Source organism: Ranitomeya imitator, chromosome 4 (assembly GCF_032444005.1).
Source record: "Ranitomeya imitator isolate aRanImi1 chromosome 4, aRanImi1.pri, whole genome shotgun sequence".
In the NCBI taxonomy this organism is placed as follows: domain Eukaryota; kingdom Metazoa; phylum Chordata; class Amphibia; order Anura; family Dendrobatidae; genus Ranitomeya; species Ranitomeya imitator.
The window spans coordinates 301,273,451-301,295,739 of NC_091285.1; the positions used below are offsets into that span (position 1 = coordinate 301,273,451).

Here is a 22,289-nt window from a genome sequence, read left to right on the forward strand (position 1 = left end):
AGCACTGGCATATTCAAACAAAGCATCATCACACAGGAAGTAGGGGAAAAATGCAAAAGCAATTACGGTAGATATTGTAGTTAGGGAACAGTAGGGGTTTTTTTTAATGCAAGCATATTAGAACTTACCGGTAGTTTAGTTTACAGCACTAAACAGAGAAGGCTTTATATTAAAATGTATTTCACCATCGGACCACCCCATCAACTAAATCAACCAACAGATCTACTATCACGTATGTGTAACAATTCTGCTATTGGGGAATTTGTCAGATAAATAGGGCCATGGATTTCTTGACAGATGACAAAGTAGTTTTTTTTAAGGCAGTATTTCAGATCTCCCCTCCTATCAAACAAAATATGAAACAAGTAAAGCCAAAAAATCTATATCTGTGTGTCGAAATTCAATCTTGTTTTCCTCTTTTATTACATAAGAATTACTGAAAATAAACTAAAATGAAAATATATGACAGGCCTTAAAGGGAACCTGTCACCCCCCTCAGGTGTTTGTAACTAAAAGAGCCACCTTGTGCAGCACAAATGCTGCATTCTGACAAGGTGGCTCTTTAATTACAAATGCTTGCACACACTGAAATAAACACTTATAAAATTTGCCCCCACATACCCTGGGAGGCGGGACTTTCCTTTCTAATGAGACGCAGCACAGCAGTCACTCCTGGCTTGTGTGCGCCGGGCACTGCCTCCTCTTCCTGCATTATAGTTCCTGGCGACTGCACTGTAAGTACGAAGGGCAGCGCAACTGCGCATGCCCGGAAAAAAAAACTTACAGAGCTGGCGTGCACAAGCCAGGAGTGACGGCTGTGCTGCGTCTCATTGGAAAGGAAAGTCCCGCCTCCCGGACGGATTCAGGGTATGTGGGGGCAAATTTTATAAGTGTTTATTTCAGCGTGTGCAGGCATTTGTAACTAAAGAGCCACCTTGTCAGAATGCAGCATTTGTGCTGCACAAGGTGGCTCTTTTAGTTACAAACGCCTGGGGGGGGTGACAGGTTCCCTTTAAAGGACCTAAATTAATGGCAACTGCATTGTAATTGCTAAATAAAACAATTCTTGCCCTGATGTCAAGCTCCGTTGTTTCTGCTATGATGGTTATAACTGCACCTCATTATTTTAGACAAGGTTCACATCTTATCAGTCTGCTTTTCCCCAGAGTCAGTGGTATAACAACATATTGTCTGCATATTGGAAATCTTTACTTTTGAATATTGCCTTCACAAGTAATTGCCTGGGTTATAAGAACGAAGCAGATGAGCTGAGCTATTCTGTTACCTGCAAGAAATGTTCATTTCACATCATTACACTCTGAATAGATTTGCTTTACTGCCGCTGAGGTGGTTTTAATGGGAAATTAAATAACGTGCAGAACGGAATGTGAGACATCTCCATTTAGACATTAAAGCAGGATGTGTCATAAAGCTCAATGAGTGTCTTACCAATAGGCTAACGGTGCACCCAATCTTTTTTCCATCTACTTCTCCCATTTTCATGCAGTCTCTAAAATAAAAAAGTGAAACACTTGGCAAAAAGGCTTTAAGATAATGGCTCAAAAAAGAAACACAGCATCTTTATGAATATAAGGCAACAAATGAAATCCAGATGACCGAAAGTTCAGGAGATCTGCTGTTTCAGGAATCTTCGATGTGGACTTAAAGAACTGAAACTGAAAGTCAGGGAGCTGCTGATATAAGATATGTCAAAATCACATTTTGGTCACATATTCGTGACTGAACTCCCCCCCCAAAAAAATTTGAAAATATTGTTTCCATCTTTGAAGTTGGAAACAATAAGTAGTCTACTGTGATATTATTCCTGGCTTCAAAGCCTGATGTGAAGACGGAAAAAAGTCACCCACAGGAGAACAAGAGAATCCTCTGGTGGGCCCCTGGGCAGACTGGGCCACCACCCTCTTATTTGAGCAGTACTTGGCACAATATATTGTACATGAATCACTACATACAGATAGAGAAAGCATCTTATTCATGTAACAATCTACCCAGTTCACTGTTATACATATTTGTGATTGAGAATAAGGTCACATTTGCATGTAGTTGAAAAGTGAGACCATAGAATTGGTTACTGGTGGGCCCTTGGCACCCCAGTTCGACGCTGAATGTAGCCCACAGTTTACTATTATGGACTCCATTCGATAACCACTGGTGGCATGTTACAATCCTGTTTTATTAAAGGTCAGATGGAATTACCAACGAGAAACACAATGCAATCCTAGACTTAGGCAATGTTCACATCACATTGTACCCTGTTTACTGGCTCCACCGGGGCTTATGTCCAAACCGCCCCAAAATGGGATATGGGCATTTGCGCAGATGAGGTAATTGACAATAATGCTGCAGACAGAGTCACAGTGTGCTCTGTCATACATCATTTTCAGCTGGATATGCGTAGTTTGAGGCTGGCTACCTGCTGTCTTAATGCTCGCCACCAGAAGGTGTATATGTCTATTTTTTTCTTTGCCCCATTCCAAAGATATACCCACTGTAATAAAGATGCAAATTTGCTCTTTACTCAACTGGGCACATACTACAAAATTTCTGTCATAGAGGAGAAAAAAAATGTCCACAGAGTTCTGCGGTATACGCTCATTTGGTTGAAAGGGAAATTTGCTTCTTTGCTACAGGAGGGCATAACTTTTGAAAGGTGCACAGAAAAAAAAAAGAAAAACTGTTGCACATTCAGTGAAAAGCAGAAATTAGAGGAGGTACTCAGTTTAAATTAGAAAATCCAATAAAAGGTCCTTGCTAAGGTTTCAAAACAGGGTCATGTATTACATTTAAAAGGAACCTGTCACCCCCAAAATCGATGGCGAGGTAAGCCCTCCGTCATCAGGGGCTTATCTACAGCATTCTGTAATGCTGTAGATAAGCCCCCCGATGTTACCTGAAAGAGGAGAAAAAGACGTTAGATTATACTCACCCAGGGGCGGACCACTGTTGGCATATTTTATGGGGGCCATAAAAGCTGTACTTTAGAGGGTGGTAAAACGGAGGGCATTCAAAAGGTGATGCTTTGCTTTTGCTGTAAACATCGGAGATATGACTTTCAGTGACTATATCAAATTGCAGTGAGCCCGCAGAATATTTATTTTATTTTTTTCTGGGAGGTAAAGTTGGGGGCCCAATCGGTACCTCTGCTATGGGGTCCCATTATGTCTATGCACAGCCTTGATTGGTCTATATAGTAAAAATATCCTAACAGATTCTGGAGTGATTCTATCTTTAAAAAGAAAATAGAATATAGTAACATATCTATATTGAGGGTAAAAAGAAACCTCTGGCTCATTAAGTTATTCAACGTTCTAGCAATTTTACTACTTCAGTCACTTTAATAAGGACTAAAGGTTGGTAAAATTAGTAACAAATATTAATTCAGAGTTATAATCCAGCTGCAGGATAGTGCCATTTAAATACATTTTCTAGGAAAAGAAAACATCCCAGGACTGTGTTTGACACAGATCAACATTTCCTATGCTGACACATGACTAGCGCATATGACAGCATAGGAAATTTTCCGTCTACGTCTCCTAGATGCTTTATTAGTATATACAGTGATGCCATTTGCCAGCTTAGTGCAGGGGGTCAGATATGGTACCGTCAATATATCTTCGAAATCTCTATCTTCAGCTATCTCACATATCATAGAACTGTAGTTAATGACTTTCTCATAGGGCACTCTTGTATTTAGGGTGCTGATGTTTCTAATGCTATACCAGTATTTGAATTCCATTCTAGGTTTGGCAGAATGCTTAGCGTTCTTCTTCTGACTAATATAAAGAATGATTTTGGCCTTTTAATGAAGAGAATACTGGTAATTAGGCTGGCTGGCTGTCTCATTGGAGGCGACAACTACAGACCGGAAGGCCTACTGAACAGAATAAAAAAACTACAGAATATCACATAGTATGACATTTGAATCATTTTTTTCTTAAATAGTTTTTATATCTTTAAATTTCAACATTATTAATATATTAAAAAAAATTACGCCTACATTTCAGGTAATCAGTATCCAAAATAGTTTACATGGATACAAACAAAATGTATTAACAGAGCAAATCAATTTTGACCTCAATGACAAGACCAAATTTTTTAAATCTGACCACTGTCACTTTATGCGATAAGAACTCTGGAATGCTTCAATGTATCCCAGTGATTCTGTGAATGTCTTTTAGTGACACTTTGTTAGTAGTACATTTAGGTTCGATATGCTTTGCAGTTTTTGTGAAAATATCATCATTTTGGTGAAAATTTTGAAATATTAGCAAATTTCAAACTTTCAATTTTTATATCCTTAAACCAGTTAGTCATGCTGTATCAAATAATTAATAATAAGCATTTCCCATATGTCTACTTTACATCTGCATTATTTTATATTGTTAGCATATTAGAGGGGTTAGCAATTTTGCATTTTTTTCAATATACAAAACCTGTTTCTTTAGGGACCTATTCAGATTTAAATGGACTTTGAGTGCCTTATATATTGCAAACTCCCCAAAACTTATACCATTTTATTGGAATGAACAAAAAAAGAAAAATTAAATTTTCCTCTAAAATATTGCTTTAGCCTCAATGTTTTCACTTTTACAAGGGACAGCATGAGACAATAGACCCCAAAATTTGTTACACAGGTTCTTCTGAGTGCGCTGATACTTCGCATGTGGTCATAAACCTCATTTTTGGACAAATGGCAGGACTCTGAAAAGAAGGAGCACCATTTGGAATAGATTGCAGCCACTATGTCGCATTGGCAGGGCTCCTAAAGTGTCTAAACAGCAGAAACCCCCACAAGTGACCCCATTTTGGAAACTACATCTCTCAATTATTTTACCCAGAGGCATAGTGAGCTTTTTGAACCCACAGGTACTACACAGAATTTGGTACACATTAAGTTGTCAATATTGAAAATTTTAATTTTAATTTTTTTTTTCCACAAAAATATTGCTTTAGCCCCAAATATTTCACTTTTGCAAGAGGTAACATGAAAAAGTATACCTTGCACTTTGTTAAACACTTTCTTCTGAGCATGGCAACACCCCACAGGGCTCGGAATGGAAGAAGCAACATTTGCTATTTGGTATGTAAATTTGGCTTGAATACATTTCAGACACCATGTCTCATTTGCACAGTTCATGCGGTACCAAAACAGCAGAAACCCCCACAATGGACCCCATTTTGGCAAAACTCGGAAAGCGAAGAATGCTTTGCATTTGAAGAGCCCCTTAGGTGCCAAAAAAGCAGATACACTCCCAAGTGACCCCTTTTGGAAAACTAAACCCCATAATGAATTTATCTATGGATGTGGTGAGCATTTTAAACACACAAACTACATAACAGAATTTTATAAGATTGGGCCAAGAAAATGAAAAACGTACAGTTTTTCTGCTAAAATTTTACTTTAACCTCAAAGTTTTAATTCATACAGCGGGGTAATAGGAGAAAATGGACAGGACAATTTGTTAGGAATTTTTACAGAATGTGGCAGGATCCCATATGTGGCTTTACACTAGGAAGGAGCTCTACTTGGCTTTTAGAATTCAGATTCCGTTTGAGTAGATTGTGGGCTCCATTAGCCGAGCCTGTGAAGTGCCAGACCAGCAGAAACCCCCACAATTGACACCATATTGGAAACTTCCCTGCTTAAGGAATTCATCCAGGGGTGTAGTGAGTATTTTGAACCCACAGGTGCCTCATAGAATTTTATTACATTGGGACTTATATATAACATTTTAGTGGTAAAAATTTATTTTTTTTATAAGCAGCAAATTTGTCAGTTACACGAGGGTTAAAAGGTGACACTGGACCCCACAACGCAATAGGTCATCGGAAGCTACTGTTAGGTCACACGTCAGAGCTGAGTAGGAAGGAGACCTACTTGGTGTTTGGAGCACAGATTTTGCTAGAATAGTTTGCGGGTGACATATGTGCAGACCCTAAAGTGCAAGAACAGCAAAAAAAAAAAAAAAAAAAATGTATTCTTCGGGTAAGTTCAATTATAGCAATACCAAATTTATATAGTTTTTGCATCGCTACATTCTGAGAGAATTAACTTTTTTATTATTACAACATACTAGAGTTTGTTCTTTGTGGGGCAATTTGGATTTGGCGTTTTGATACATACATACACTAATTAATCACTTTTATTAAATTCTTCTGCGTGTCAGTATGATGAAAAAGCAACATTTTGGCATGTTTTATTTTTTTCTACGATTTTCGCTGTGCGGAATAAATAACATGACTGCTGTAAAAAATCAGGTTATTCTAGATGTGGCTATTGCAATTCTATGTACTTTTTTGTTTATTTTTGTATTCACACAAAATCTGCATTTTTAGTGGCAAAACGGCTTTTTGGTGATTTCTGTGCACTTTGTGTTTTTTACATTTCTACATATTTGATTTCACTTTTTGTTTTCACTTTTACTTATAGCAGGATCTAACTGGCCACCATACAGTGGGGTCTTCAGATGACCTTGGGGTATCATGGCATCCATGATTACGATTACGGGAAAGAGCGATGTTGTCAAAGAGGGGCTTTTACCGACTTAAATGCCTCTGTCACAATTTAAGGGCTTAATTGGCCCCGATTGATTCCAAAATCGATCAGGCCGATATAGCAGGGTGTTAAGCTGTCATCTGCGGGATTTTCAAGAGCTGGGGAGCTATTAGTTTAAAAGCAGTGAAAAGTGGCACTGAGGATTAAGGCCCCTTAACGGCTGCCTTTTAAAAGGCATATTGATGTCTGTTAAGGGGTTAACAAAGTATCGTAAAGAAATCACATGCTAAAGTTCCATGACAATCATTCAGGTGATCAGATATTACCCAAACCCCCACAACTGCCCGTTATTTTTTATTTATTCTCCTCAAGCCTGTGTAAATGCGAGTGTAGCGTAAATGTATTAATATCATTGATTGCTGTCTTCTCTGGCGTACAGCACCACTCCAGTCCTCCTATGAGTGATATCAGCTCTTCTGGCTCTCCGGATCACTCTATGCGTGACTTGGAAGTCTCCTTTGCAATGTAAGCCTATGGTGCCTCATTGAGACGTTCCATAGGCTTACATTGTAAAAGTAATTTCTGGCTCACGGAAAGCCCAGTTCAAACTGGAATGTCATAAGAACAGTCATGTGACTCAGAAGAGGACCAGAATGGCTCTTGACACCAGAGGAGATTGCAGTCGATGATATTAATACACTTACACTACACTTGCATTTACACAGGCTTAGGGGGTAAAAAATAAATAAATAAATAATGGAAGTACTTCATTAAGATGTGCAGGGCAGTCAATGAGTCAAAGACTGTTTGAGCATTCAAAATCAGTAACAATCTTTGCATGTGCCCTCAAGGTTATTAAGTTAAGTTAGCTTATACATGGGCAGGACCATTTCCAACAAATGTGCTCAAAGAGAAACAGAAAAGCTCCAGTTAAGAAAGATAGTCTTCCTGATGCAGAACATTAAAGGGAGGGCAGAGCAAAGTACTGCAGTGCGCAGGCACCGGGAAAGGCCCGGAGCCTGTGCACTGCAGTACTTTGCTCTGCTCTCAACAGGGCAAAGTACGCCTGCGCCGGAGCCGCGGCTTGAATACAAGAAGAGGACGTCATCGTAAGAAGATGGGAGGCCCCGGACCGCGACGCCCATCGGACCAGAACCGGACCGGGACCGCCCTTGGGTGAGTATAATCTAACCTCTTTTTCTCATCTTTCAAGATATATCGGGGGCTTATCTACAGCATTCCAGAATGCTGTAGATAAGCCCCTGATGCTGGTGGGCTTAGCTCACCCTCGATTTTGGGGGGTGACAGGTTCCCTTTAACTATAATGAATTCTGGTGAAGTTAGAATGCATCTCTGACTACTAAATCTAGTAAACTGCTAATCAGAGAGCACACCTCCAAGAACCCACATTTCTATTAGGAAAGTCTTAAACATCAGTTCAATAAGCCTCGGTAAGAGGGCATTCCCAGATCATACATATAAACGTGTCCCATTACAGGGAAAGTATAAATGCTGACATTGCACTTCGTGAATTAGGCAGTTCAGAGAACAGATTAAATCTTTTACCTGTAGTCCAACAATCGCTCCATGAGTCTTGTCACAGTGGCAATTAAAGATACGCCGCTTTCTCTCCATGTTTCCCGTTCAATCTTCTTTAACAAGCTGCAGGATAAGAACTTTGGTTAAAAAATGTTCACTTCTTATGTATATTATGTTTACTAATGCAAATACTACCCCAATTCCCAAAAAGGTGGGCTGCTCTGTAAAATGTAAAACAAACAAACAAGAATGCAATGTTTTGGAAATCTATATATAGGAGATTTCCAACTCATTATATTCTCGCTTTCCAAACATGTTACACACTGTCCCAACTTTGGTTGGAATGAAGCTTGTATATTCAGATTATTAAAGTGGTTGTGCCTTTTACACTGATGACCTATTCTTAAGTCATCAATTATGCTTTAATTTCTTTAAAATTTCAAAACTAGTCAGAACCATAGTTATATGCCATTGTGCATCGTAGCAGGGGATATAACTGATATAATACACAAACATTTCCGCTGTGGTTTATACTTTGAAAATATTTGTGGCTGCCATAATGAGGTTACTCTCCACAGAATACAGAAGAGTCGGCGTATTAAGTGCACCCAAAGCTGTTCTGTACCAGATACCGTACATAAGGGGAGGCAATAGTGTTGGGGCTCCACCTGGCAGACCCTTACCTAGATGACTGAGATAATGCGCCATTGATGCAGAACAACCAGACGGTTTGAAGAAAAATAAGAGTGTCCCCTTTTGGCTTTGACTTCCCACATGCTGCAGTAAATAAAACTATACTGGTGAAAATATCTTACCTAGGATATGGCCCAAACAAAGGAATTCTAATCCAGGAAGCATTGATAAAAATAATGTTCAGATTATCCACAAATATTAAACAAGCCATGTGGTAGATAAAGATAAAGAGAACTCAATGTTTAATTGGGATATTTAACAAAAATCAGCAACTCAAGAAAAGAATTCAAATGTAATCATGTTTGATAGGCATCCGAGAACCAGTTAGGTAATTCCTCTATAGCAGTAGTGTTGGTCTGTAGTACTTATGTTGGCAGATTTTGGGTTAACGCTGTATATTCAGCTGACTTCCTAAAGACTGTCTCAGTGAACTTTATATAGATTACACCTTGTAGTAATCTCAAGATAGTCAGACATAATCAAGTGCTTAGACGCCAAATTGAGGGACGTTGTGCAGTAAGTAATGAAAAAATAAGTACCGTAAGTAAATTAATATATATATAAAATAAATAATATTCAATGTTGGCTCTTGTATTTACAAACGGCTCATTTAATTTTATTTATTGAGTGTACTTTCTATATAACCACCCATTGTTTATTAGGGAGAATCTGATGGTCTTCTGCACTCTATTATAAACCTCCGCGCTTACACTACATGTTTGTACCTACAGTAAATATAGCTTCAATTACACATATAATCACAGTGCATTCCGCATTGTCCAAGCTTTATCCCTGCACACTTTACTACACTGATGGATGAGTATTGGTTATAGATGTGCTACATGTAATGAGAGGGCACGTTGCCTTCCAGCACAATTAGTTGAAGTTGATGCAACGTAATCAATAACTACTCCAATGAAATGTCCATGTGAGGCAACAGACTTCTTCCTATCTGTGGATGCCCAGTAGTTCATTCATCATGTACAACTATACACAAAATGAATGTACTGTAGCTTATCTGTTCCCCAGTGTCATACTCCCCCTGGTATCCATGAGAGTGGGATGTGCATGGCTGTTTGGAGGGCTCCTTATACTTTTGCTTTGATTATGTTTGCCTGTTAAGTGATCATTGTCACTTAGGAGTATATTTCTCTGTCAAAGATTAGTAGTCACAGCATTAAAAAAATCAATTTATGACACATTACCTCTACAGAGCCATCATTTTGCTATAGACCTGGAAATCTGATAGAATCTCTAGTGAATACATCTTAGCCCCACGTCACGGGCAGCTACATGGCTAGCTCGTCAGTGAGGAGTTACAGAACCATCCTGTGGCTGTCCTCTAAAAGATCTATATTGGTGGATCAATACACAAAGCACAACGGATGCTTCCAGGTTCCTATTACGGCATTCCTTGGACATCACTGGAAATAGATTATTGTGTTTCATATTCTTCCCATTAAGGGTGGTTTTACACCAGCTTTCTTTCGGAGAACCTACTACAGTTTTTGATACAGTTTCTTGAATAGTAAATTTAATTTTTTAATGTATAAATATATGAGTGGACAGTACAAAGACCTTTCTGATGATCTTTTTAATCATAGACATAAGACAGGGACAAGGGGGCATCCTCTACGTCTGGAGGAAAAAAGGTTTAAGCATAATAACAGACGCGGGTTCTTTACTGTAAGAGCAGTGAGACTATGGAACTCTCTGCCGTATGATGTTGTAATGAGTGATTCATTACTTAAATTTAAGAGGGGACTGGATGCCTTTCTGGAAAAGTATAATGTTACAGGGTATATACACTAGATTCCTTGATAGGGCGTTGATCCAGGGAACTAGTCTGATTGTCGTATGTGGAGTCGGGAAGGAATTTTTTTCCCCAAAGTGGAGCTTTCTATTTGCCACATGGTTTTTTGCCTTTCTCTGGATCAACATGTTAGGGCATGTTAGGTTAGGCTATGGGTTGAACTAGATGGACTTAAAGTCTTCTTTCAACCTTAATAACTATGTTACTATGTTAGTATGTAATTTAAGTCCTTTGTTCATTTTTCCTATTCCTCAAGAATCCACTTCTGGCTTTAGGGAAAGTTCACACTAGGTGTTTATCCATTGTTTTTTTTTCTCTGCAGAAAAACCTCATCACTTGGCAGGAAAGAAGCTGCAGAAAAAAACATGTTTTCTTTGGTTTTTCTTGCATTTTTTTGCGGCAGTTTTAGCATGCTAGATTTGTTTTGTGCCGCAAAACATACTATCTGTGTTTTTGGTGCATTTTTCACCACCCATTCAAGACAATGGGTGAAAACCGCTAAAACAACACTGAAAGAAGTGACATGCCCTATATCCAAAAAACCAAGTAGCGTACAAAATACTGATGACAAAAAACCAATGTGTGTGCAAGAGATTTCTGAAATCTCATAGGTTTTGCTGGTACGGTAAAAAGCAGCTGAAAATTAGCATAAAAAAGCAGCAAAAAAAACGCAGCAAAAACGCCCAGTGTGAACTTAGCCTTAAAGCTAAAAACTGCAGCAAAAACTAGCTAGACCAAGGTGAGATTTCATCTCTTCAAAATCTCCAATTGCAGTGACTTGACCTGCCTCCGTGAGTAACCATGCGGAGAGTCAACACAAGTAGAAACTAATCAAGACAGATATGTAACAATATCCATGTATGTATACAAGGGTCGCTGATTAGGCTTGTTTTCCACTTGTGTTTTGAAAATCCATTTGTCTATTCCGGTGGTCGAAAAAAACAGAATTAATGTTAACACTGTATGCAAGCAGAGGCAGAGGGATAATATTTAGTGATGAGCGAATTTACTCATTACTTGAGATTTCTCGAGCATGCTCGGGGGTCCTCCGAGTATTTTTTAGCGCTCGGAGATTTAGTTTTTCTTGCCGCAGCTGAATGATTTACATCTGTTAGCCAGCTTGATTACATGTGGGGATTCCCTAGCAGCCAGGCAACCCCCACATGTACTTATGCTGGCTAATAGATGTAAATCATTCAGCTGCGGCGATGAAAACAAAATCTCTCATTTCTGTAGGTCACTACGCTTTGAAAAATTATGATCCAACAACAATCCAAGATCCAGATACATCTCACGGGATCCAGAAATGTCCCACTTCTGTTAAGGTTTTCAATACAAAAAAATGGGTAGGAAAAAAAGAATCTATAGATATATATTCTGCACCTTGGAGGGTGATCAGTTATCGTGTATTGACTTTCCCCACAATTACAGACAATGCAGTTGTAACCCAAATGTGCTACACTAGGACACTTCTAAAATAATAAATGACTAAAGACCATGTACGCAAAGAATGCAACTATTTTCATCAGTGTGCTAGATCAGTTTTAGGCTATGTGCACACGTCAGGATTTCTTGCAGAAATTTTCCTGACAAAAACCGGACATTTCTGCCAGAAATCCGCATGCGTTTTTTTTCGCGTTTTTTCATGCGTTTCTGGTGCGTTTTTTCCCAAATGCATAGAATAGCGGGAAAAAACGCAGAAAATCCGCAAAATTAATGAACAAGCTGCTTTTTTTACCGCGATGCGTTTTTTTCGCGGAAAAAAACGCATCATGTGCACAAAACAAGCAGAATGCATTCTAAATGATAGGATGCATAATGTATGCATTTTTTAATGAGTTTTTATAGCATTTTAACCGCGAAAAAACCTGAACGTGTGCACATAGCCTTACAGCTGTCCTTCCTCTGTGTGGTCATATGAGAAAAAAATCTTTGAAGTTTCAAACACGTTTCCGCCAGGGGGGTTGTGGACCATTAAAAAGTAGGCATATGAAAAGACCTAAATATTATAAGGGGTATGTGTGCTATCCAAAGAAAAGATAAAACTCTTCTTGAACACATTCGCAAAATTTAAAAAGGTGAATAGGGCTTTAGTGCCCATAATGAATGAGATTATAAAAAAAAACGGGAGAAAAAGCAAAACATTTAGCAGTTCTAGTGAAACAAAGCTTACTAAGTAGTTTTTTTTCTGAAGAGGTGAGTAGCAACCTGGACAGGGGTATCTATGAATATGGTGTTTTGGACTCTACATTTGCAAAGGAAGTAGACACTGGTCCATGCAGGCACCTAATGAACACATTAAGGTCTGTAAAGTTCAGAATGTAAGGTTTACAATTGGACTGAAAAGTGGCTTCAAGACTGCAACCAGAGACTTGTGGTGAATAACTGCTATTCTGAATGGTCTCCGGTTAGTTCAGTGTTATATAAAAGACAGGATCAAAAATAAGTTTTATTTTTGAAGCTGACAACTAACTATGTAGTATAGCGCAGTCTATGGAAGACTTTCAAAAGTTATAGGTTGACTTGGACAAACAGTGTTTGAGCCTTCATCTCCCACATGAATGCCCAATGTGGAGAAAGGTAAAGTCGTTCATTTAGACACTAATAATGTGCAGGCATCATATGAAATAAAACTAGGAGAGCCACTTGTAGAGGAGAATCTGGGAGAACGTGCTGATCATAGACTGAATAACATCATGCAATGTTATAAAGTGGCTCCTCAGGCCAGCAGGATATGGGCATGTATTAAAAGAGGTATGAAGTCAAGACACAGAGATGATGTACTACCACTTTATACTTTAGTGTGACCTAATATGCAGTTTTGTTCTGGGCACCACTTCATTAAAAAATTGTCCTGGAGCTAGAAAAAAATACAAGGAAGAGCCACAGAACTGATGGTATGGAAGTAGTGATGAGCGAGCGTGCTTGGATAAGGTGTCATCTGAGCATGCTCGTGTGCTAAGAGTATCTTTGGTGTACTCGAATACTATTTTGCGTTGCCGTGGCCGCAGGTCTCATGGCTGATCAACAGTCGCATGTAGGGATTGTGTAACAAACAGGCAAGCCCTTCATGTGTTGCAGCTGTTGAACAGCCTCGAGACATGCAGCCACGGTGTCGCGAAAATAGTACTCTATTAGCACACCAGCGTGTTAACACTTTATCTGAGCTCACTCGCTCATCACTACATGGAAGATCTTTGTTATGAGGAAGATTATTATATTTAGTCTTGGGTAAAAATGAGAGTGGGGGGCATGGGTAACTTGTACACAATTCGCCTATACAAAAAGAATCTACAGAATAGGCAACCTCAAGAACTGATCACAGTGGGAACCGTTGAAGGTTTGAAACAAAGCTTATGGAGAAGAAAATAACAATGCTTATGAAAATGTGTAAAAAGTTGTTGTTTTTTTAATATTTGGTCCAACAGATGAACAAATTGGACCAGGTGGGAAGAATAAGCTCTTGGGGACAGACTGGATCATGCATTGTGCACGTGACAGTATCTTTTTTTCCCACAGTATTAACTATGTAACCTAAACTAAACTGGATTGTACATGGCACTACTTTCCCACTACTTGATGGACATGGGTTTGTTGTTTTCTTTCACCATATTAACATGTAACTATGTGTTCTACATTAAACGTAGGTAACACAGCCATGGATTTCTATGTTTGTTTCTGCATTCAGATAGAAAGGACTGAATGCACCACTAGCATTGCCGCCTTACTTCAAAAGACTCTTCTTTACTGTACTACAATTTGTTTCAGGTGGCAGCTGCACTACATTAGTTGCTGCCAACCGCTGCCCACATAACGAGAAAAAGATATGTTTTCCTAAATAGACCTCAAATACTGCACTGTATTAGTTCAGCCATGGCTCTAAAATTGGATTTATCCTGGATTGGCCTTTTATATTGTTCACATTCATCTGAAATTAGAGAACAAAAAAGTAGATAAATAATCCTATGTTACATTGTTGCATTGCTGTCAAATTAAATCCTCTGCAATGTACTGCGCTCCACACTTGGATTCTGAAACCTGGAGCTCTCACGATATAAGCAGAGGTTATTCCGGTGAGGTGATACATTAATGGCATTTCATTAGATAAAGCCGATCACTGAGCGATCTCACAGATCACACAATGCAGGCACATGAGAGCGGACAGAAGCAGATGCCCATACACAAATAGCAGGAGCTATGCCTGTCCATATGCTTACACCAATACTCCTGCGACAACAAGAAAAGCAGTCTGGGGGTTGGAATCTAATATCCATATATATGGAAATATACACATGCAGTATGACAGTGCTAAAAGCAACAAATCATTAGGAAAAACACACACAGATGACAAACCGCATTTTCTTGGCTATTTAAACCAACACATTAAATGAAGCATCTGTCAGTCATCCTATTTTTTTTACCTTCCCTAGAAAATGTCATATACTCCAACTCAGCCCCCACACAGCCGTACAGTAGCTCCCATACTACTGTCCTAGTTACACATCCATAGAGGTTCCCCCCATCTGTCAGATATGCATTGTATGGAGTATTACTTACATACTGTTGAAGAGCTCCCGGTATGTTTCGTCACCTCTTCCTTCAGACATCAGGCTATCCAGTTTATCAATTAGCTTTGCTTCAACCTCAAAGACAAACATAAAAGGTGCTTTGTGTTACTGTGCCAGCATGTCTCCGGGGCGCAGCGCACGCGGTGTGCTCCCTTAATCAAAACTCAGCATCCAGCTGTCTACGGTGCTAAGCTGTCACCCTTCCCTGAGAACGCTCTCAGCACTACTCGGCACGTTACAGTACCAGCAGAGGATGCTGATGCTAAGGCAGCCAGCTATATATGGATTCTGGCAGAAAGGAGAGCAGCCGGCACTAGATGCCTGCTCCTGCAGGGCTCCGGCTCACGCAGCGCACAGTACTCTTACTCCTCATTCACACCCCTTAACTTAATGGAAAGGAACATCAGCTTTTTAGAACTCAGGGTCAAATAATGCAGGAAGAAAGGTTCATGTAACTGTATAAAACACTTATGGGTAAGAAGAACTTGGCATTGAGAAAAAGTACAAAAAAACAGGGTCCAGTACAGAAATGGCTTCACCTACGGCTGCGGTGCACAGGTCAGATTTGGTATATATACATAGATTCCATATATACCAGCAATACGAAGAGCGATCCATCCAAAATCTGAGCGTTCCACTGCAGCAGGGCTAAGCTACTAGAGAAAGCCCCCGAGTACAGAAGTGTACACACTAAATGGTGTCACGCTTCCCAACTCTTCCAATACAATTCAAATTCTAGAAACTGACTAGACTACAGAATACAGGAAATATCATATTGCCAAAATGCATTTATTACAGGGTTCAATTTTCTGAAGCTTTTCACCTTTAAAGGGAATCAGTCACTGGGTTTTTGCTACCCCATCTTATGTACAGACCGTTGGCCCAGCAACATAGCACCTACTGGGCTACTTTGATAGAATTACTGTCTTATCCGCAATTCTTTGAATGCCCTCACCACTGATAGGCAGCTTTCGGTGTGCACTGTGCATATGCAGAAAGCTGTCAGTGGTGGGGTGGTGTTATGTAGAGATCATGAATAAGCAGGACTACATAGCAGCAGGTTTACTAGTCCTCTAGTAATAACACACATTACTGGAATAAGGGTCTTCATCTCTACATGAGTATACAGTTGTGCTCAAAAGTTTACATTCCCTGGCTGAAAAAAGACCAAGAAAGCAAAAATTCTGAGAATATGACTGATAACACCAAAAAATTTTCTCCAGATATGGCTAGTGGTTGGGTGAAGCCATTTATTGTCAAACTACTGTGCTTTCTCTTGTTAAATCATGACAACCCAAAACATCCAAATGACTCTGATCAAAAGTTTACAGACCCAATTTCTTAATACTGTATATTGCCCCCTCTAACATCAATGACAGCTTGAAGTCTTTTGTGGTAGTTGTGGATGAGGTTCTTTTTTTTTCCTCACATGGTAAAGCTGCCCACTGTTCTTGGCAAAAAGCCTCTAGTTCCAGTAAATTCCTGGGCTGTCTAGCATGAACTGCACGCCTGACATCTCCCCAGAGTGGCTCAATGATATTGAGGTCAGGAGACTGAGATGGCCACTCCGGAACCTTCATTTGTTCTGCTGTAGCCAATGACAGGTCGACTTGGCCTTGTGTTTTGGATCATTGTCATGTTGAAACGTCCAAGTACGTCCCATGCGCAGCTTCCAGGCTGATGATTGCAAATTTTTGTGTTATCATTCATATTCTCTGAAAAAAGGCCAAGAGAGCAAAACTTCTGTCGGGATATGTAAACTTTTGAGCACAACTGTACCTATCCTTATTCTGTGCAATCAATCTAATGCGTTAAGTGAAATGTATTTTTATATTACAAGAATCCAAAGGATTCCTCAGCAATCTTCACTAATTTATCTGTCTGTTTACTAAATGTTTTCTCATTTTACAATTCATGTGATTTCCAAACTCTACCCTTTGCCCAAACATCAAGTCTTTATCTATACAAAAGATGTAGTGGCCATGTCTTGGCATGCTAGTTCTTCACCATTAGATGATGATTTTGACAATTTGTGGAATGAAAATGTGTCCATATTCCAGAAATTTATGAGCAGATAAATCAAGAGTAGCATTTTGAAAGTCAGTCTTGATGAAATGTGCACTAGGCTAAGATGCACCAAATTCAATAGAAGGCATACACCTCTTGAAGGACATCTGTCAGTAGGATCAACCCTCCTGAGCCATCTATATGGGCATGTAGGTCATAAAAAGTTGAATAAAATGCTACCTTCATATCTGCAGTCTGATGTTTTATTGTCAACAAATCCACGTTTTTCTTCATCTGTAAATGACCCATTAAAATCTTTGTGTCGACATAGATCTCCCTGAAAATCTGCCTCCAAAGCTAATTTTAAATGAAAGGAGGCGTCACCAGTGTGAGATATGTAGGTTAGGAAAGCAGACTGTCAGTCATTACATGTCTCACACTGGTAACGCCTCCTTTAATTTAACCCCTTAATGACCAGTGGTATTCTTCCCAGAGCCATAACTTTGTTATTTTTCCGTCAATATGGCCATATGAGGGCTTATTTTTTGTAGGACAAGTGGTACTTTTGAACAACACCACTGGTTTTAACATTTGTGTACTGGAAAATAGGAAAAAAAAATCCAAAGTGCGGTGAAATTGCAAAAAAGCGCAATTCCACATTTCTTTTTTTACCATGTTCACTAAATGCTACTACTGACCTGCCATTATGATTCTCCAGGTCATTACAACTTCACAGATACCAAACATGTCTAGGTTCTTTGTTACTCAAGTGGTGAAAAAAAAACATCCAAAATTTGTTTTAAAAAAATTGCGGCATTTTCTGAGACCCGTAGCGTCTCCATTTTCCGTGATCTGGGGCTGGGTGAGAGCTTATTTTTTGCGTGCCACACTTACATTTTTATTAATACCATTTTTGTGTAGATATGATCTTTTAATTGCTAGTTATTGCATTTTGTTGCAATGTAGCAGCAATCAAAAAATTCTGGCGTTTTGATTTTTTTTTCATTACGCCATTTAGCAATCTTTTTTATATTGATAGATCGAGCGATTCTCAACGCGGTGATACCAAATATGTGTATATTTTGCATGAGGCCAAAGGGGGATGATTTGTATTTTTTTATATTTTTAAAAACACTTTTTTTTTTCGCTTTTGCAAGCTGCAATAGTATCTATGGGAGACTAGTAGCTGCAGTACTTTGATCACTTTTGCTACACACAGGCAATGATCAGATCGCCCGTGTGTAGCAGAAATGCTCACTTGCTATGGGTGGTGCTCATAGCAATCCAGCAATGACAACCATAAGTTCTGCTGGAGATCACTGGTTGTCATGCCGACCCATCGGTGACCTGTGATCATGTGATGAGGCTACCTATGGACAGGATTAGCAACACACTTCCAGTAAGCGCAAGTTAAATGCCACTGTCAAAGATTAACAGCGGCATTTAACTAGTTAAAAGCCGCGGGTGGATCGTGATTCCACCTGTGCCTGTTGCGAGCACATGTCAGCTGCATAGATCAGCTGTTATGTGCTCGGAAAGGTGCAGGCTCAGTGCTGGAGCCCTTACCAAACGGGGGAGCCTTGAATGGGCATACTATTACGTCCAATGTCGGAAAGGGATCAAAATAAGCAAGGGAGACAAATTCTCAGGGAAATCTATGTCCGGCCCATAGATCTTAACAGCTCATTTATATATTAAGAAAAATGTGAATTACTTTGGAATAAAACATCAGATCACAGATATCAATGTATAATTTTATTCAACTTTCTAATACCCAAATGCCTATATAAACAGCTTAGTAAGGTTGATCCTACTGACAGATTACAGTTAATAAAGTTGGCCCATGTATACATTTGGTGCAATTTATGCCACCTTTCTAGTGCATTATAATAAATTTGCTAGACGCGCTGAGCTGCGACCAATTTTCAAAAAACTGGTGCATTTTCTATGTCAAAAAACTGGTGTAAACTGTTTGATGAATCAGCCCATAAACCCCAGATTGCGGTCTGTCAAACGATGGTTCGGTCTTTAGCAATTTTGCGCGAATCTCCCATATGCAGGAGTGCTAGCTCTGCCGAGCGGGCCTGTGATCTCTATGAGAGAGTTGCTGGTAGGCATATCTGGCGAACTAAAACATTGGCAGTCTGAAATTAGACATGCCGGAACTTTTATATCCTCTGGCAGTCCTTTTTCGGGACCCCCCTACACATTAGACGGTCACATGTACCCCTCAGTATGGGAAGGTTCAGCCGATAATCAGACAAACGTTTTCCTGCTTTTCCATTAGTAAATCTGTAACACTATAAGTGCAGACATATGGGTTCTTAAACTGATGACCAGCTGTCATTTGTCTGGCTGGTCTACCCAACAACAGTCAGACAGTTTTGCACTCAATTTCTGAGATGAAAATGCATAAGTGACAATCAATATGGCGGAGCATTTGGTTGTTACTTTTGCTTAAATAGCCTCCACAAGCAAACAAAAAAAGAACTTTATTTTCCAGTATATGGCCATGTTTACAATTTAGGTCAAAACCTTCTTAGATAGCTTTGGATCAAAATGATTTTTGCTAATTTGTTTAATTGAAAATTGTGCACCCTTTGCTTTCTGTAACCTGTGAGTTTCAATGTCTCCTGCTGGCTACAGAATGAGATAACAGTCTGTAAGGACAGTCTCACACGTCCAAATAATTCCGGTACCGGAAAAATCGGTACCGGAATTATCCGTGTCCGTGTGCCCCTGCGTTTCTGTGGCACATCAGTGTGGCACACGTGTGCCGCCTGTGTGCCCACTGGGTACCACACGCACCGTGCAGGAGACCGCGCTAAAGTTTAGCGCTATCCCCTGCATCTGGTGCTGAAGCCTCCATTCATATGTTCTCTGCAGCAGCGTTTGCTGTAGAGAAGATATGAATATTCCTATTTTTTTGTTTCTCGTGTTTACAATAAAGATCCATGTCCCCACCCCCCTCCCACCACCTGTGCGCCCGCCCGCTGTTCTTAAAATACTCACCCGGCGATTTATTTCGCCAGATCCACTAGTCAGATCCGTCGAAAAAACAAATCCGTTGCATAAGTTTTTCACAATCTGCGACGGATCCGTCGAGCCATCGGATTATGACTGACGGCAAAAAACTGATATGTGAAAGGGGCCTTAAGAAAACAATGGCTCTGAAGTGCATCTGTCATATGGAGACCACCAATGGCACCTGATAGACCACTATCAGTAACTGCTATCAGTAACTGGATAAGGATTTTGTAAATTTAACAAAGAAAATAGTTTGCGTTTTTTGGCAACACCGACATGAACACAGCCTTAAAAAATGCTCATGTACATTCATAGGTAACCACGTATTCCTGGAGAGTACAAATCATGGAGTAATTGATTAGAAGAAATTATTAACTCCGCATATCAAATAAGAGAGTTAGAATTAATGAGTAGCTCCCTAGGATGGTAAGGATTTACCAATGAAATAGACATACCCTAAATTAGTAAATACCACTTATTTCCAATAGGCACAGTCACTTTGCCACTAAGTGATTGCTACTAATAACCATGGACTGGAGGATATCAGCCCAAGGGTTAACAGCATTGCTCCTGCATAGAAATCAAAGTCATTTATTGTGTGCGAGTTAAACAATGTTTCAAATCGATGTTCCTATGGAGCAGCATGATGGTGGGTGTAAAGAAATGGTTTCAGACAGCAGGAGAAAAATCGAGTGGGAGCTGAAAAAGTACTTGGAACACTTAGCAAACCTCTGAGCTGGAAAATAGGAAACGTACTGGAGTGTCAAAATTGTTTGGCCTAAATAAATACAGGCCACTTTGATCCAAGATTATGTCTCCTGTTCAATAAAGTGCTTGAAACTGATACTGATAATGTATACAAGTCTGTGATCACTAAAATACCATTACAACCTAACAAAGAAAATACTGCTAAATGAAAATCTATAAACAGACTGAACCGCTGACGGGTAATAGTTAAAGGCATACTTCAGGCAAAACCTATAAACACAGGCAAAGTCCTAAAGATCGGGGAGCCATAAGTGTCTTCTTGCATACAGCTGAAGCCTGCCTGTATACTCAAGGGTGGTTGTCATGACCTTCTAGGAAACTGTATGAAAAATGATGCAGACCTTACAGTAATTACAGTCTCCTGGGCAAGAGGAGTCTGCAGAACACATCCAACATTCCCCTGATTACTGGAAACCAAAAAGTGAGTTTGGTGCTTAGGTTGGTGCCACCATTCTAGGAATCAGTAGTGTTTGCGGCTATTTCTCAAAGTGTCAGTTCCCGCTTTACATTTATAGCATAATTTGTATTGTGGGCCTAAATAAATATGGTTAACACAGTACACATAGGTCAGACAAAATATTGGGGCGGTCTTGCATGTCTTTCTAATAGGAACTTTTAATGGCCTTCCATGCACAGGGGCCTTGGACACTTAGAACATTTAAGACTCAGTAGCTTTTCTATTAAAAAGAGAATCTATCACCATATTTCACAATAAAAACTGCAGACAGTATTAAATAGGTCCCTTAGGTCTCATGAGGCTGATGTACTTACTTAGGAAAATCCATGTCAGTATGGCTGAATAATACGAACATTAAAATAAGCATTTTATAAATTTGCCTAAAGAGTGAGACAGTTCATGAGTCCAAGTGTACTCAATCTCTACCCACCCAATCTGATTTACAGCTGCAGCTTACACTGAGCAATTAGAGATTTCAACAGTAGCAGGGAGGAGGGACACTGAGGAGTTTGTCAATCAGGATAAGAGGGGGGAACTTGATTTTAAACTTAAAAGGATTATAGAGCCATTCTCACATAGATTTTCAAAGTAAGTACAACATCATCACATCTAAAACATGTGCAGCATGCATTGTGAAATTGGTGCTTTAAGGGGAACCTGTGAGCATGATTTTTCACAGTAAGGCTACGTTCACATTGGCGTTCCGCCAATGTGCGTCGCTGTTGCGCCGGCGACGCAGCGGCGACGCGCCCCTATGTTTAACATAGGGGACGCGTGCGTCGTTTTGGTGGCGTTTTTCGCCACGTGCGTCGTTTCCGACGCTAGCGTCGGACGCAAGAAAACGCTACATGTAGCATTTTCTGTGCGTCCGATTTTCGTCGGAAAACGACGCACGCGTCG

At 39.7% G+C, this 22,289-nt stretch overlaps 1 protein-coding gene across 7 annotated transcripts in view; it reads right to left on the reverse strand.

Moving 5' to 3' along the window:
* DOCK4 (dedicator of cytokinesis 4) overlaps positions 1 to 22,289 on the reverse strand; it is a 488,246-nt gene that overhangs the window by 101,719 nt on the left and 364,238 nt on the right. For 4 of the 7 annotated variants that reach the window (XM_069764796.1, XM_069764794.1, XM_069764800.1 and 1 more), the window contains 4 exons: positions 15,120 to 15,205; positions 8,872 to 8,898; positions 8,084 to 8,179; positions 1,450 to 1,510 (listed from right to left, as the gene is read on the reverse strand). In XM_069764796.1, the coding sequence (XP_069620897.1) occupies positions 1,450 to 1,510; positions 8,084 to 8,179; positions 8,872 to 8,898; positions 15,120 to 15,205 (270 nt within the window). The remainder of the gene's footprint in view (positions 1 to 1,449; positions 1,511 to 8,083; positions 8,180 to 8,871; positions 8,899 to 15,119; positions 15,206 to 22,289) is intronic. The other 3 variants (XM_069764797.1, XM_069764795.1, XM_069764799.1) reach the window with 1 other exon arrangement.